General features: G+C 41.7%; 1 protein-coding gene across 2 annotated transcripts in view; it reads right to left on the bottom strand.

Moving 5' to 3' along the window:
- ADAMTS9 (ADAM metallopeptidase with thrombospondin type 1 motif 9) overlaps positions 1 to 17,985 on the bottom strand; it is a 166,166-nt gene that overhangs the window by 103,343 nt on the left and 44,838 nt on the right. For both annotated transcript variants that reach the window (XM_046672362.1, XM_046672352.1), the window contains exons 12-16: positions 15,000 to 15,145; positions 6,876 to 7,057; positions 6,648 to 6,784; positions 4,999 to 5,116; positions 4,653 to 4,748 (exon numbers count right to left, since the gene is read on the bottom strand). In XM_046672362.1, coding sequence (XP_046528318.1) covers positions 4,653 to 4,748; positions 4,999 to 5,116; positions 6,648 to 6,784; positions 6,876 to 7,057; positions 15,000 to 15,145 — 679 coding nt within the window. The remainder of the gene's footprint in view (positions 1 to 4,652; positions 4,749 to 4,998; positions 5,117 to 6,647; positions 6,785 to 6,875; positions 7,058 to 14,999; positions 15,146 to 17,985) is intronic.

The following is a 17,985-nucleotide window of genomic DNA, read 5'->3' as shown; positions in this document are numbered from 1 at the left end:
TTGAAGCAGTTAAAGATGTAGGGTCTGAAGTCAGACCAATAAGGATTCTCTTTCCACTTTCTGTTTGTATCAGCTTGGGTAAGTTACTTAACCTCTCTAAGCCTCAGTTTCTTCCTCTGTATAATGGGTTTCTCATAGGATTGTTATGAACATTAAACATGATAGTACATATAGGCTTTCATTCCTGGCAAATCATAATGCCTTCATATGCACTGTCTTCTTATCATACCTTTACAGATGCCTAATTTATGGATGAGAAAAGCATGACTTAAATTTATTAAAATACTTTCCCAAGTCACTTGGACAGATAACTTCTAATCACAAAAGTCTGTCCCCAAAGCCTGTCAACCACTCAAGTTTTCCAAGAAGGAAGTCAACAAACGTCAGTTAAATGAGTGAACGAATTTATGCATTCTTTCTTTTATGTACAGATAGAAACCAACTATGTTTAGCTACAGGTTTTTAAAAACTTAAGTTGTTTGTTTGCTAGCCTGCATGAGCCCCTTTAGTAAAGTGACCATTTAAAAATGCACTTTTATAAGCCCAAGAAAGATCCCAGTGCATAGTAGGTGCTCAATCAAATGGTGTTGAAAGAATGAGCGACTGATTGAACCTGACATTCATGACAAGGAGAACAGAGCGCTTCCAGCCAAATGACTGCCTCCCTGTCAGTGTCAACCTCTGATAATTTCGTCTCCTCTGCAACTCCTACAGTGGGAGACCCATCAGTCACGCAAGATGCAGGAGTTTCAATGGGTCACTGATTGGAGACAAGGTTGTTTCCGTGGCACCTCAGGCATCCACGGTGATGGCAGGCTGTGCTGCCAACAAAATCACCCAGTTCTTTGAAGTGAAGTTGCATGCTAGCTACCCAGCTGATGTTTCACGTAAAGAGGGGAAATGAGATGTCACGAGGCCAGTGCTGTAAATTAAACAATAATCCAGTTTTGTTCATATTCAAAGAGCAATCATCTATTCTACGTTAATTCTGGGGCTCCTTCCTAATGTCTCCAGCCTTCTTCTCATGCTTATGCCCATCTGGCCATTTCACCCTTCACTGCATGCTTTTTATCCCGGGAGATGGTGAGTAGAGAATGAGATAGGAGTCATCAGGTGAAATGAAGTTCCTGCTTTATCTTGAACTGAATCGATTCCTGTCTTCCCATTGGCACAATTAATCAAGTTTTAAGTGTACTGGAGACAAATAAGTATCACAGAAATGGCTCGTTTTTCTCCTAAAGAAATATGAACATCACGGCACTGGGTGCAACTTGGCTTTAACCCAACAGGAGGGAGGGGTCTATGTGAAAGGATGACCTTTGACAGGGAGACTTTCTGCTTCGGTACCTTGTGAAACAAATAGTTTCCTGAAAACAACAGTCCACTGCCCAACCTCCCACTAATGCGATTAGGGAGCTAATTTCCTGGGTTGGTTTTCCTCCCATTTCACCCATCAGAGCAGGGTTGCTACAAAGACCCTCTCTCCTGGAAATTGCTCCCTCACCAAGACATGCGGAAAGAGTATGGCTTGACTGACCTTTAAAAAAATGTGAGGGATGAGGATGAAGATCGCTTAGCAACCGAACAGCTGTGAGTGGACTCCAGCAAGACTCAACTGTGGGTTTTAAAACCTCCTTAGAGCATTTGCTGCACCTTCCTTCAAGCCAAGAGTAAACATTTACACACGCCAGATTTGATGACAACATCATATTCTTCCTAACTTGTTAAGAAACCACCGTAAGGTTCAAAGGCTCTGAGGTCTTGACTTTCACACTCAGTGAACTGTGACTTGCCATCTATGTTTGCACACTTTTCATGTGCTCCAGAGAGATGTTCTGTGGCCAACAGGTGACTTTTACCAAAAGATTCCATTAAAGGGCAATGACTGCCTCAGACTGCCTGTCCCAGGTGACAAATCTTCTTTAATTTTGCTTTCATTCTTTACAAGGAGATTAAGAAACCTCCAGTGAGGAATAAAAGGTTATCAGGAGGCTGTCCCCAATTCAGGTGCCGGATCCAGGTTGATGAGGCTGAAGTGAACTGAGGTCACTACTTGGAAGATTATTTTTTCAAAAAGGAGAAGAATACAGAAGAATCCTTCTCCTTTTCAAGGAGAAGAAAGGAACAGCTCAACACCACTTTGGGCTCTCAGGAAATTAATTAATAAAGGAAGCTGCATGCAATGCCGCTGGATTTAATTAGGAAGTAGTAAGGCCACCGCACTCACATGCTCAAATTTATAACCCAGTGCATGAAGAAAAATGCTTGACTCATTCTGCACAGTGGTGGAACGAGAAATGTGGGCTTCTCAAAAAATAATTTGAAAATAGTCCCCAAGAACTTTGTTAATTATAAAGTCACCACTCATTTGGATATTTAGAGTGGGAAAAAGCTGATGCAGCCACTGAGTAATTGATTCCAAGTAAGACTTTACTCATCCCCCATTAAGCACATAGTAGGTCCTCAATAAAGACAGCACGAGCAAGGGTTGTTCAATAATTCAGCTTTCATTTACTTAGCACATGTATGTGGAGACTTTATATGAGCAGCTAAAGATATGAAGACAGCCTCTGAACTAGTGGTCATGTGGATACGTAAGAAACAAATTGTCATCTCAGTTGATGGCAACTCCATCCTTTCAGTTGCTCAGGTCAAAACCTTGGAGTCACTTTTGACTCCTTCCTTTCTCTCACATACCATATTCAATCCATCAACAAATTATGATGCCTCCACCTTCGAAAGACATCCAGAATTGGACCACGTACCACCACCTCCACTGTTCTCACTGGAGGCCAAGCCACCAGTATCTCTCTCATAGATTATTGCAATTACTTCCTAACCAGTCTGCCTGCTTCTACCCTGTACACTTAACCCACCATCTATTCTCAAGGTAAAAGCCAGAGTGTTCCTCTGAAAATATAAATACGATTAGATCACGTCATTCCTCAGTTCAAAACCTCCAGTAGCTCCCCACGTCTCTCAGAGGACAAGTCCTTTCACTGGCTAGACAGCCCTCTATGATCTAGTCCTCACACCTATTTAACCTCATAGGACTCTCTTCTGTGCTGAGGGAGCTCCAGACACTGGCCTCCCTCTATTCTTAGAACGATCCAGACAAGTTCCTCCTTCAAGGATTTTGCACCAGCTGTTCCCTCTACCTGGAATGCTCTTCCCCTAGGTATCACTTATCATTTCCTTCATTTCAAACACTTCAACTCCACTGTTCCCAGCCCACCCTTGGTATCACCATTTCCCTTATGTTGCCCTATTTTCTAACAGCACTTACCACCTTCTAACAGTATATAGTTTGCTTATCGATTAAGTTATTGTCCATCTACTCCCACTAAAAAGCAAGTTCCAAAAAGATAGCAATTTTTGTTTATTTTTATTTTTTGTTACGTTTACTCATTGTGCCCAGAACAGTGCCTGGCACATACTAAATAAGTAAATGAATGAATGATGACATACTGCAGAAAATGCTGTAATGGAGTCCACGTATGAATATTGTACTTGACTAGCATGCTTGGCTAAAAGATCATTGTCTATCCATGAAAGAGTTCACACAGACATTCCAAAGTACAGATACAGGTTCTAATTTGACTCCATAAATACTCATTTACTAGCTCAATACGTCCAAATGTAAGGAGTAGGCCTCCACAGAGGCTGGATTCAGATGGATCAGTAGAGTTCCTGTCTGGACATTGTAAGAGAGAAAGTATATTCATTTCTTTTAAAAATTGACTGCCCAGCAAGATTGCCCTGATTTCTTCAAGATCTGAATGCAAGGCATGTGCTTTTCAGGGCTAGGAGGAGTCTGGTTGTGCAAGGTGACCAGCTGAACCCCTTCCAGTCACAACCTCACTCCCTATGTCCTTCTTATTAAAAATGGCTGGGCAAATTTCATATCACTTATGGCAGTTTACAGAATGACAAGTTGAAGTGGGACTGAGCTGAGCAAACTGCTAAAAATGAACACAGGGTTGCTGGTGTGTTGTGGTCTAAATACAAGGAAGAGATCTGAAGTAATCATGTACCTGGGCCTGGTGAGAGAAGGAGGAAGAATCCAGAAAGCAACATTCTGGTAACGTTGACAAGGTCTATAAACATTCTAATTCAAATGTCTACTAACAGTCTAGTAATGTCTGGGCCATTCTAGTAACGACAAGAGAAAAATATTGCCACTACAGACCCTTTTGGAATGACCACGCATAATGAAATACTGAGTAAGTCCACCAGTGGTCTGCTATCGGTTAGAACTGATAACATAAAAATTAAATCAACTAATACCTCTAATAAAACATTTGCAAGTCAGTTACCCAAAGGACAGATTTTGTTTTTAAAAAAGAGAATAATGATTTTATATTAAACTTAAAAGTGAATACTTCCAAAATTTGACTTGGGGCCTTTCTATATTCTATGATCCAGAGTAAATCACCAGATATTGACTCGTATAATTACATGATTCTTAAATCAATACTCTGAGGGTGTATGTATGAGGGAGAAATAAAATAATGAATTTCAAGATTAACTTCTTTTATGAAAATACATGACACCTGAAAGCTCTCCACGTGTGACAGGGGAAGGAAGTAGCACGTGCCAACTGCTCCAGAGAGCCAGAATTCCCACAAATGGCAGGGGACACCCCATCTCACCTAAGTAGTTATCATCCTCTGATTTCCCTGAGAAACTGTGCTGCCGCACATCGATATTGGTAGCACCAGCTGGAATTCGGACCACAGTATTGTAACCTGAAATGAATTCAGCAGAAATTCAGCTCTCCACAGCACAGTTCACTTTCTCAAAGCATGGAATAAAAAGGGGGCAACAAAGGAATATAATATAATTCTCACTATTAGGGGCCTTATAGCCAGATGGGTAATGTACCTTAACGAGACTAATTTTACACTTGACATCAATACTTTCACATATCACACGTGGTTAACAATTTTGACACTTTGACCATTTTCTTTCTCATGGTTCTTAGGAACAAATTCTTACCATAATGGACTGTATTAAATGTCCCAGCCACTGTTTTGCACGAAGAATTATCGCCACCACAAACCCCACATTTATCTCTCCGGGCTTTTGAGTTTAAAACATGATCGCATCCAGCTTGCTTTTAAAAAGAAAATATTTGAAATAAATAGTAAGTATTATGGAGATTATAAAATAGCAAGTAATGTATTGCTTGGAATGACGTGTATTCAAAATGACAAGAAAGTTAAATCTCTTTAAACTTACAAGGGTTAAGAACTCAAATTGTATATCACTTTGCTATGGAAAATGTGGTCGTTGACTCAGCATCCCTGAGCATCCCTGACGCTATTAGGATTGCAGAATCTCAGCCCCACCCACATCTCCTGACTCACAGTAGATTTTCTGGCATGTTAACAAGATCCTCTGGTGCTTCACCTACAGGTTAAAGTTTGAGAAGCACTAGTCTACGAATAAGTGAAGCAAATGAAAATATTCCTCAGAAATATAAAAGAAGGAATGGTGAGTATCCAAACCAATTAAAGACCTCACGCCCCATCTTCAGGGAGCAGCTGTTGTCCACTCCAGGCTACTGCTGTCACGTAGAAATAGGAGTCCAGTGATGACGTTTCCCAATTTTTCAAGAGAAGCTGGCAAACTTGATTTTCTATGAAATCTCCTACGTTTAAATACTGGCTATGAATGGAGGACAAAGCATGACTGCAGGCCACCAGTTTGAGGCCTTCGGCCCCAAGTGACCTCCTGAATTTCCTCACATATTGATCCAATACGGCAGTGTAGACTGAGGTCTGAGAAAGACATCAGCAACAACCAGAAGATCAGGAGGAAAGAATTCATATTCTTATCCATTTTGTTCCTTTGTATGAACTAGTCTTTGAGTAGAAACTCAATGTGTTGCTACTGAATGGACTGACAAGGAAATCTGCCCTGTAGCTTGGGTCAGAAAGTGGGTGAAGCCCTCAGGGACTCTTTCAATCAAATCCTACGGACTAGGAACTCCAATCTGCCTTGGACCATCTGCAAGAAACACATGTATCATCTCAGAGCCTGGCTGTGTTAGGAATGATTTCTGAGGTGACAACAGTGAAATGGTATCAAGTTATCAAGTCCTGGAGAAATCATTGCTCTGATGCTTTACCATCTGCCAGAAGCTTCTTGATTCCCTTCCAAGAATATGGCTCAGGTAGAAGCTATCACACTTGACATCAGAAAGAGAAATCTGAGTGAGGCCAGGTCCTCCTCACGACATCTTTCTGGAGCAGAGCTATTCAGTCTAGAAAACTTGCTGTCAGGAAGGATCGGGGTTTAACCTTAAGCACTGAGGTTACAGTAAAGGAGTGAGAGTGTGAGTGTGAGTGTGAGTGTGTGTGTGTGTGTGTGTGTGTAAATTTTTGTAATAAATCTTCATGGGGAGGTTTTGTGCAGACCCTCACAGATGCTGAGAATGTCAAGAAAAATCTAGGGCAGTGGCTCTCAAACTTTGCATGCATCAGAATCAGGCGATGCTGATGCTGGTCTGGGGACCACACTTTGAGAACCACTGCCCTGGAGATAGTGCACAGATATCAGCAGCTGGTATTTTATCAAGGAAGCCACAAACCACAGCTTGCCAGCAAGACGACACAATGAAGAAAACGCCCTCTGGGACTTACCCGGCAAAGGCCTTGGACACAGATATCATTGGTGTCCTGGCCACATGGAGTTCCATCTACCACCCTGTCTCGGAGCTGATAGTAGGCTGTGTTCCCTGCCACCCTACAGAACAACTTGCACCGGTCCTTCATCAAAACTAGAGAGGAGAAACACAACGCAATGTGACTTTCATGCCTGGACCCCATGCCGTCCTGCCAACCGCAGCCACCTTCCCTGGATGCACTTACTTCCACTGTACTTAGGGACCCAGCGCACATTTGGAAGTAGACCATTGATGTTAAAATGTTTCCCGTCAAAGTGAGCACACTGTTCATCTCGGAAGTCTCGCTTCTGCTTGAGACATGGCTCTGTGTTGCAGGACTTAAATTTCATTCTACGCCCTACACAGTACTTCCCACCGTTTTTTGGCCTGAGAAAAGATAAAGAACACACACACTGTATTATAATGCATTTCTCCCCACCTCACTCTCTCACCTGTGGCTTCCTGTCTTCTAGGGAGGCAAATTTGAAGTGGCCAATGACAGAAGACTGGGCAAGGGCTGTGAAACCTGGGTTTGCATTCTGCCTTCAACATTATTAAGTGTACAACCTTGGGCAAGTCACTTAAGCAAGCCTCAGTCCATTGATCTGTAAAATGGGAAGGTGCTACCTGGTAAGGCTGTTTTGAGGGCAAAATGTTAGAGGATATAACTTAAAATTTGAAATACAAAGCCTGGGATCTATTAGGCCATTTTCTTTCTTCTTTCTCTCAAACATTCATAGTCCTTTAATTTTAAAAACATAGAAGGTGAAAGGTACAGATGATAGTCGGAATGCTTCCTGTTTACCGTCTGTACCATGATATTCTCACAGGAAACCATCCTAAAACTGGTGCCATTCATTCTCTCCCTCCTCGCTCACCACCAACCAGAGTTTTTGTTTTTGTTTTAGAAATAATACGAGATAAAGGGAATGCACTCATATTTTGACTAACTTAATAGAAGCAGCAGAGAGCAGAGTTAAAATTTCATTAACTTTTGTGCAACAAGGGTATGGAGTATGCCTTGTAAAGCATCACAGTGCAAATTTAATCTCGGCACACAACCCCATCCAAGTATTTTCCAGATGTGGCCCAGAAAGTAAATTATACAACACATCTCCCAGCAGTCAACAGCTCACCAAATTCATCATGGAAATGGGAAGATCACAGAATCATAGGAAGCTGGGCTCTCCCACCCAGGGCTGGGGCAGCTCCGATTTCACAGCTACCCTAGGACATCTCTGAAACTGAAAGAAAGGTTTCCATCTTTCTCCTTTAGAATGAATCTTTCAGAGGAATGTGGTCCATAAGAAGAGTTTTTGCTTGGGGGAATGGGAAATACATCCATGGCCATAAAATAAAGAAGGAGAGGCAGTCTAGCAGAGTGGGTAAGGCTCTGAGGTTGGATGTGGGTTCCAATTTTGGCCCTATCCTCACTGTGTGACCTTAGTCAAAGTTCTTAGCCTTCCAGAGCTTCAGTTTTCCCCTTCTCTAAAATGAGTGCACACAGGAGATGCCTGAAAATGTTAGCTACTATGATCTTATATGTCAGCACTATCAATCTAATCTCATCTGATTTAGCAGTTTGTTCTGAGCACCAAATCTGAGTTATGATGTGGTTGGCACTGTGAGGCACGACTCAATGCTCCTGCAGAGTGCCTACGTCTCAGAGAGGGCTACTTGGCCCTCATACTGTTATAAACATGCTCCCTTGATCAGAGATTTGTAGAGTAAGGCAAGAGCATGGGCTTTGCAGTTACAAGCTGGGCAACTTTGTGTAAGCTAACTGGCCTCTCTGAGCTCTGTCCTGCACACGTAAAACAGAGATGATTCTGTGCACCTGAAAGGGTTGCTATAAATGAGGAGCTTAGCAAAGAGACTAATGAATATTTATTGTTGTTTATTTTGAAGAAGACTGCATCTAGGGATGCTAAACGGCACATAACACAGCAGTATCTTTGATTGTTTCCCCGTTAAACACAGGTAAGCTCATACACTTTATATCTGCACTGTGCACTTGACTCGCCCAAACTCTCTCGTACCTTGCCCAAAGGTAGAGCATGTGAGGTACTTTCATACCAAAGGACAGAAGGTTCAGAGAAGGTAAGTACTTTGCCCAAGATCACAGAGCTAATAACAGAACAGAGACAGGACTGGAATTCAAGCTTCCTAGGTTCTTTCTTTGTGCTCTTTCTGCTACATTATCCAGGAGCAATGGTCCAGAATCTTTTCTTTTTCTTTTTTGGTGCCATTTAGAGATACAGCTTTGGTTTCCTGGATACCAAGCTCTTCTCTTAGTGCCAAGGCACCCTAGTCTCATGCATAAAATATCACAGATTACACACAAATAATACATCAGGCTCATAGAGCTGTTTAAGTAAAGTCTGTTTTAAATGTGCTATAAGGAAGATCCTTTTCATTTTTCCTCAAATTGAAATGATCTTTATGGAATCTTTTTAAACATCCCAACCATGGTGGTTGGATCATTTAATAATTGCCTGAAAGTAACGCATATTCCTTTTACTTTGAAAATAAAATTTCTTAGAAGTTGACTTTTTTCTCTTTTAGTTCTCTTATAGGACGAGTCTTAACTTATTCCTGAAATGGATCAAATGCAGCAGCTGAAAATAGTTCATCCTTGTAGGTGGCTTCCTTCAGATGGCAACAGTTCCCACCTTGGCTTGCTTTGACCACAATCAAATGGCAAATAGCATTTAGTGACTTATTTTTATAAATAACATTTTTTTAAATAAACAACATATAGAAAAACTCTACGTGAGAGGCATGATTGCTGAGGGTCATACATACGGACTCTGGAAACGGAGTTTGAATTCCAGCCCTGCCTCTTAATAGCAGTGCAATTTTAAGCAAGTTGCTTAATCTCTCTAAGCCTCAGTGTCCCTATCTGCACAAGGGAGATGATGCTAACAGGGTTGAGTGAGGGTTAACTGAGCTAATATATCCAAAGCACTCGAACAAAGCCTGCCACACAGCAAATGGTTAGCTATTACAAGGGTCTGCAAACTATAGCCCAAGGGCCAAATCCTGCCTGCTGCCTGTTTTTACGTGGCCATGGAATAAGAATAATTTTTACATTTTAAAGTAATTAAGAAAAAATAAAAAGAATATTTCAAGACACATAAGAATTACATGCAACTCAAATTTCGGCGTCCATGAATAAAGATTTATTAGCACATAGCCACAGTCATTCTTCACATATCCTCATATGCTCTACGTATGTTTCTCACTATCCTGGCAAGTTTGAATAGTTAGGGCAGAGATCCTATGATCCGCAAAGTCTAAAATATTAACAGAAAAATATTCCTTTATGGAAAAACATTCCTTTACGGTAAGTTTGCTGACCTCTGAGCTACTCTTGCGCATAGGCACCGGGCCACTTTCTACGAGGGCGCACAGCCATGCTGAGAGGTAGGGAGTGGCGTCCTTGTTTCTGAAGCCTTGTTTGAACTGAGTTCAGAAACGTTAAGTCACCTGGCAAGGTCACATGCCCATTACGTGAGAAGAGCTGGCTGAGGGACCAAGCAGCTCTCCCTGACCCAGAGCTCACGATCTGGCCCCTCTCCCATGCTGCCTCTCTGGAGACACAATTCTTTCCATATCAAAGCTTGTTCTGAGGGGCCGGCCTGGGGGCGCAGCAGTTAAGTTTGCATGTTCTGCTTTGGCAGCCTGGGGTTCACCGGTTCAGATCCCGGGTGTGGACATGGCACTACTTGGCAAGCCATGCTGTGGCAGGCGTCCCACATATAAAGTAGAGGAAGATGGGCACGGATGTTAGCTCAGGGCCAGTCTTCCTCAGCAAAAAGAGAAGAATTGGCAGTAGTTAGTTCAGGGCTAATCTTCCTCAAAAACAAAAACAAAAACAAAAACTTGTTCTGTGACTTTGTTTGCTTTTTATGTAAAGGCAGATTATATTTTATTAAAAACATAAATTTGCCCTTTGGAAACATACGGCCTTCCTCATCTCCTAGACAGTGCAGTCTCTCCCTGATTTGCATGTACCATGTAATGGGGGAAGGCTTTAGCCAACTGGACTTACCTTTCAGCCCAGAAAAAATTCATGTTATAATTTAATAATTTAGCTGGATAGGAGTATTTTCCATGTAGACAAATACTGAAAATTATAGGAAAGGCAGCTTCAAAAAATAATATTGACCACATTTTCCAAATATTAAGATCCTTTTAAAATATTTCACGTCAAATAGAGATGGAAAGAACTTAAGGAAATCGCTAGATTAATTACTATGAAAGTAACTATATTCAGCACGGCCAAGATGAATCTATCTTTAAAGTACATATCATACAACATCCCCATTAACACACACAACGAGAATTCGTGATGCTGCGTGGCCAAAGGGAGGAAGGAATTTTTGCAAAGATCGTCACAGGTGCATTCTACCCTCAAGGAAAGCTAAACTTTGGCCTGCAAATGAGTTTGAATAGAAATCTCAACTTCTTTGTTTACTTACAATGAATTAGGGCAGGCAGTTTAGGGCGAACCTAGGAAGAAATTTATAATGACACTATAGGCAGCGCCAGAAGGTGGTGCGTTTCTTAGGCTTGGAGGGCATTAAGAAGGGGTCAAATGACCAATGGCAGAGGATGCTGAAAGTCTATTCAAGGATTAGATGGGATGGGCTGGGGAGCTGTACTAGTAATCATTAATGATCCTTCCCAATGGGGCAGTCTATGGGACTGGATCTCTTTACTCATTCCTTAGTTAATGGTTCTCCCGCAATAACCAATTCTTGACCTTTTGAAATAAGTTCATCCAACTCAGTGCCCCAAAAACCTTTGCTGCAATTCTTTACAGCCCAATTGGGAGACTGGATTTCTTAGATGAAATAAGCATACGTCTATTCTCTTTTACATAAGATTTCACAAGCAGTTGCTACATGAAAGCTTAAGTGGGAAATATCTAGTTTAGGATCTTGTCTTTTTCTCAACTCTATCAGTTTATTTTTTAATTTAACCTATCTATTAATTTAAAAGCAAAATAGAAGCACTAGAAGAGGGAAATGCTTTGTCTTTCCTAAAGAACTAGGGTGACTTTTATTTTGATGGACTGTAATAATTCTATAAACCATGTTGTTCCAATCACCAGGAAGCTCAGGGCCAAATTTAGAACATAAAATATCAAGTCTGGAGCCCAGTGGCCTGAGGGTACACCTTCTAGTTTCAGTGCTTGGTCTTGTCTTGACACACTAAGTTATGTTTTTGGTGGTTCTGATTTTAAATATTACTCTATTACATGTTTCTTATAGATCTGCTGACCATATAATTAATTGTCCACTCAGGATACTTTGCAAATAAGAAGGGGGAGCTATTAATAACTTCTCCAGGACAACAGATGTGAACTGGGACGGTCCTTACTCACCAGAGAGTATGCTCACCTTACCTGTAGGGCATGGGTCAAAAAGGAGATTAAAAAAATAAATAAAGCATCTAAAGACAAAATATTAGGGCCCCATTCTCACGATGCAAACCTGTAGCCCTGTATACCAGTTGAGCCTGAAAACTTTTAGACTAGAATTAGAAGTGTATGGCTTCTACAGCTTGCTCATTCAGTACAGTGTAATCCCTTGTGTATGGCAAGGCTACTTCCTTTTTTCAGCTTTTATGCTTTCAAGGAAAAAAACCTAAAAATATAGCATAAAGTGTCTGGATGCTAAATAAATACAATCTTGAATCACATGAATACTGTGAAAAAATAAAAACAATCCTGCGTTCTTAATAGAGACATACCTGGGATTCTAAAAATGCAGCTCGGCATTGTACTCAAAGGGCTCCCCAAACTGAGCGAAGGCATGTTGCCAGCAAAGGGGGGGGGCACCGTTCTCCTCAAACTCCTTGAGGATCAGGACAGCAACCACTTCTCCATTCTACCTAATGAACCATCTGTCTGTGATTTCTCTGAACAAGCTTTTAAACTGAGCTCTGGATCTGATTTTCCCTGTTCTGTGTCCTTTCCTCTTGTCCAGTTGACTTCCCCAGTGCCAGCGTAACCTCAGTTTTCAGAGGCAGACTCCTTCCTTCACTCACAGGGACATCCTAAAGTGCAAATCACTTGGAGGAGTCTTAATGCAATGCTGTGGGCGCTGACACGCAACTGGAGGACTGTATTATTTTAAAACCTCCCATAGCAAACAGCAAGGACAAGGCCCTCTCCTAGAAGTCTTTAAGGATGGGTCCTAACTTCTGAATGGGAGGGTCTCTGCTGCACTTGGAAGCTCAAGATCCTCTCCCACTGAGACCTTTAGACGGGGTAATCTGTCTGGCCCATTCCCATTACAGAGTGATTGATCTCTCTCCACTTTCCACATTACTTCTAGAATTGCTCTAAGACTTAAAAAAAAAAAAAAAAGACCAAACACTTCTTTTGAATGGACCATTCTTGAGTCAAAATTTCAAGTGTCTACCGTTTGCAATATCCATACTCTCATGATAATAATAGCTTCTTCTTATAATAATAATTTGGCTCAATGTAGCCACCGAGGTGTTTTTAATTTTCAATAATTCATCATAGTTGTTATTAGCTTAAGATGTTTTATTTTAAAACTTCAACAATATAAGCAGTTAGGATAGAGAATTGATTTTAAAAAACAAGTTATGGAACTATATATATATAGTATGACCTTTATTTTATATGATATGTCTTATTTCATAATACATATTACACCTATGGTCTTTTTTAAAAGTCTGAAATGATACACGTCAAGCTGTTTTTCACTGATTGTTTCTGGTGTAGACAGGGTGGGGGGGTAAGAAAAATGATGACAGAATTTTTCTATATCATATAGTTTTATGTCAGAACTTTTTGAAAGCATACACTATATTTATGCTAGAAAAAAATAATACAAAATGTAGATTCTATGGAAAATCTAATGTTTACTAGTTCATATCGACAGCTACAGTGTAGTTTTATGGACCAGAGTCTATGCCTTATAGCTTTTCAGTGTCTTCTACAGAGACTAATATTATATGGACATGAAATAAACATTGGACTGTGAACAAAATTAAATTCAAATAAATGGATCATCCTCTGTGATTCATACTACAGAGTATTTATTTAGACCAGGGCTTGCAACCCAGTAGTTTTGCCATGTTTAGCTATGTTCTTTTCAGTTCATGAATTCAGATTTTCTTATAAAAAATCTGGAAGCTTTGTCAACACTAGGCCCTTTTCCTATCTGGGGACAATCAGCTAGATCTGAGTAGCACCCTGCACTTGGTCTCCACCACAAGGCAATAAAACCCCACTGGACTTTGTTACTTTACCTGCTTGCTTCTTGCTAAAATTCAACCTGTTATCCCTGATGTGGGCTGATAAAAATAAATGAGTACTTCTGGAAAAAATCATTTTACATAATCCCAAAGCAGCTGGTTCTTAAAAAGCATTGTTGATTTATACGTCTAAAAACTATCCCTATTCTGTGAAGCTTCCTTGGGCTCCCCAGCCTGTATAGGTTCAATGGCAATAACATCATGTATTCTTTTTCGATTCCTTTAAGCTTTATACATCTTAGGTCCACACAAAATTGCATCTGTTCATTCTTACAATGAAGACAGCGATTTTTTAATCTACTTAAATAAGCAACTTCCCCTCAAAACACATGTCTACCATGATGGATGCTGGGAAAAAAAACCCATTGACATTGTTTGAATGTGTAACTCCTAACAAGGTTGGCTGGTAGAAGCAGCCATGGTCACCTAACAAGAATTATCGCAACAGCGGGACACTCCCAGTCTACAAGCTGTCAGGTGGCGGGATGGAGACTTCCGGTGTCTCAGCTCTAAAACAACTAGATTGCATCACAACGTAATTACTGACTTGGGCTTCCAGGTCCTTCAGCATCTGCCGCATGCAGCCTGGGAATCTGTGTACCCTTTTCAGCAATTCAGTGGCTAACCGGAAAGGGTACATTTAACGCCAAGCTGCACGGAAATGTCCGATTTCTTTGTTTCCCCGTGAACAATCAATCTGTTGATTTTGTTGGCATGCTCTCGCCAGTTCAGGGGGCAGTGAGCTATGCCTAATGGTCAAAATCGTTCAACAGGCCAACCAACACAAAACCTCTACTGCTTGGTAGACAAAACTTTCAATAATAAAGGATGATGGGAGAAAAATAATAACAAAGAGGAGAGGTACCTGGGGATAAAGAGCTCGGACACCATCGCTCTAAGCAACCCTACAAGTCCACCCGCTCTCAAACTCGGAAAGAGCTCTTCCGCTGCCTCCCCACTACACGACTCCCTTCAGGAAGTCCTGAGTCCCGCTCTCCCAGTAACAAGAGCTGTGAGCCCGAGGACTTACTCTGGTCTGTTGCACTCTCGAATGGCTGTTTTGATGCCCCCTCCGCATGTTCGTGAGCAGGTTCCAAAGTGACTCCAACTTCCCCAGGATCCATCAGTCACGGGGACCTCCATTTCTTTGGGAACACAAAATCCAAACTTGCAGTGCTGTATTTAATAAGGGGAACAGTGAGGGAGAGCTCGGTGCTGCAGACATTGTAGGACCCGCTGTCCTTTTAAAAATACCATTCTTTAATTGTTTTCCACGTCCTGGTTTGAAATGCTGCAAATTTCATCATGTACGTGAATGATGGAAACTGTAGGGATCTTAATCTCGTACCCATCGATTTTAGCCTATGTCTTTATTTGCCACTTGCTTGGATAAAAGTGGCCAATGAGTGGTTGGCTCCAGGCTGTCCGGGTAACTCCAACGGCCAGCTTCGAAGTGCTCAATTAGTATACGCGGAGAAATGAGCAGTGGAAATGGGCAGACTGGTTGCAGATAGGGCCAAAATGAATTACTAAATTTGCATAGTCAATCCCCATTAACAAGGCCCAGAGATGCTGCAAGCCTGGTAAGATATAAGGCGTTACTGCTCCCCATGGATTTGAAAACCCAATTTTAATTAAATGGGAGAGAAAAAAAGCTAGTTACACCATTCCTATGAACTCACTCCGCCAAAGCCCACAGGATGGGACTAAAGCAAAACGGACACATTACAGGGAGCCCTAAACTTTATCGCTTTTTTGTTACTAATGGTTTCAGATTCTCCAGGCTGGAGCAGGAAGAAGGCCATGATGTTCAAAACAAAACTAAACAAAATACAACTCCTCAGCAGGACAATGGGGGTCGAGAAGCCCATTTCAACCCTCTGCCATTGTTGGGGTGTGAGGCCCTGACACAAAGCCGAGGTCACTGAGCAGTGGACAAAGGAAGAGTGGCAGCAGAGACGGCAGGAGGGTGACGCCCTGCGGCTCGCTCAGATCTCTGAAGCGGAGCTGGTGGCGGCTGCCGTGAGTTATCCACGGGGAGGACACAGGCGCAGAGGGAAGAGGCGAGGGGCCATGAAGGCCGGGCGGTGCGCGTGTGTGGGGAAGGTGGACAAACAAAACGCAGGTGACGCTCTCAGTCGGAAGGGCTGGCCCCAGGAAAGGCTCGGGGAACAATTATTTAAACAGTGCAATTACACCTTCTCTATTCTGCAGCGCCTTCTCCCTTGTAATTATCCTTTTCGGGTATCTGAGGACATGTCCCTTTCCCTGGGCTGTTTGGCTGAGGCTTAAAAGCTTCTGCACTCAAAGAATCCTGGGCAACTCTGTACCCAAGAAACGTGGGTAGAAGCAGAAGTGACCATGTCACTCCCTGAAATCATTTCATATCTGCCTTTATAGCAGTCTCAAACATCTCTGGGAACACACACACATAAAAACAAATATGAGAGAGGTGGCTGGGTCTAGAGCACCACTCTCCAGTAAGAGTGTAACGTGAGCCACATATACAATTTAAACATTTCTAGAAGCCACATTAAAAGAAGTAAAAAGAAAACTGATATTAATTTTAACATCTTTTTTTAGCTCAAAAGATCTGACATTATTATTTCTATATGTAATCAATTTAAAATTATAAGTGAATTTTTTAGACTCTTTTTTTCATACTAGGTCTTCCACACCTGGTATGTATTTTCGCTTAAGCACATCTCAGCTCAGACTGACATTTCAAGTGCTCCCTGGCTATGGGTGGCTAGCGGCTGCCATACTGGACGGTGCAGGTCATTGAGGTCATTTCACAGGGAGACGGTCTGGTGGTGAGTGGTGGCTCTGTGACCTTGGGTGAGTCACCGAGCTCTGCTTCCATAGCTGAAAAATGGGGACCTCCAGCCAAAGTTGGCTTGAGTATAACATGAGACTATGTATCTAAAGCACCTAGTACCCAGGGGTACTGAGCACACAGGGGACCCAACTTAAGAAGGTTTGTGACAATAACGGCAAATATTTACATAGCACTTGGTATTCGTCAGACATTGTTCTAAGCATTATATCTACTAACTTACTTAATTCTCACAGCACATCATGAAGGAGGCACTATCAATGCCCCCATTTCTACAGAAAAGAAAATGGAGGCACAGAGGGGTTGATGCTAAACATCTGGTACAGGGCCAAGCTGATGCTGAAACACAGACAGTCTGACTCAGGAGTGCATACTTTAAGGGTGACACAGGCTGTCTCTCAATTGTGAGCAAAGGGGAACAATTTTTGACAGCTAAATACTGAACTTTAAAACAAAAGCAAGATTAATGAGATGGTTAGCTGAGACTGAGACTCCAGGTTGTCCACCCAATATCCATTCTCTCCTTCATCCTTGGTAACAGAATCTATATTTCCCAGAATTCCTATACAGACAGGAGTGGTCAAAGAGATGTCAGCAGAATTCACTAGGTGAGATTCCCAAGACGTCCTTTTGCCCCTTTGTTCGTTGCCCTTTGGCTGCATTCTGCCTGGAACTTGGAGTTGATGGCTGGAGCTGCAGCAACTCTTTTGTGGCCTTGAGGATGGAAGCCATTTACATATAGTAGTGGAGCAGAAATAAATTAGGAATCTGGGTCTCTGATGATTTTGGGGAGCTGCCATAACAGTTCCATAACCTGTCTAGCTCTGGACTAGGTTTTTTTGTGTGTCGGAAAGAGAACCAATTTGCTTACACTACTATAATTGAGTCTGACCTGAACAAAATTCCTAACTAATATACAATTGAGATGATAGCTGATGCCCCAATACAGCCCTCAAATCTTGGTGCCAGATACACATTTTATAAATTCTACAAACTAAGGAGAAATTCCTATGATTATTCAGGGATTTTAACAATGACAGGTTGCCTGGAAATACATTATTTCCCTCTTGACACTTTAGTCTTCAGTCTGTTGAGCTCTCTGTTCTATAGACTCTACTTTCACATAAGAACAAACTCTAAAGTGACCATAATTCTCAGTGGGCATTATCATAAACTTCAG

Source organism: Equus quagga, chromosome 1 (genome assembly GCF_021613505.1).
Source record: "Equus quagga isolate Etosha38 chromosome 1, UCLA_HA_Equagga_1.0, whole genome shotgun sequence".
Classification (NCBI taxonomy): Eukaryota; Metazoa; Chordata; class Mammalia; order Perissodactyla; family Equidae; genus Equus; species Equus quagga.
Note: the sequence above shows the minus strand (reverse complement) of the source record. Positions and strands in the feature narration are given on the sequence as shown.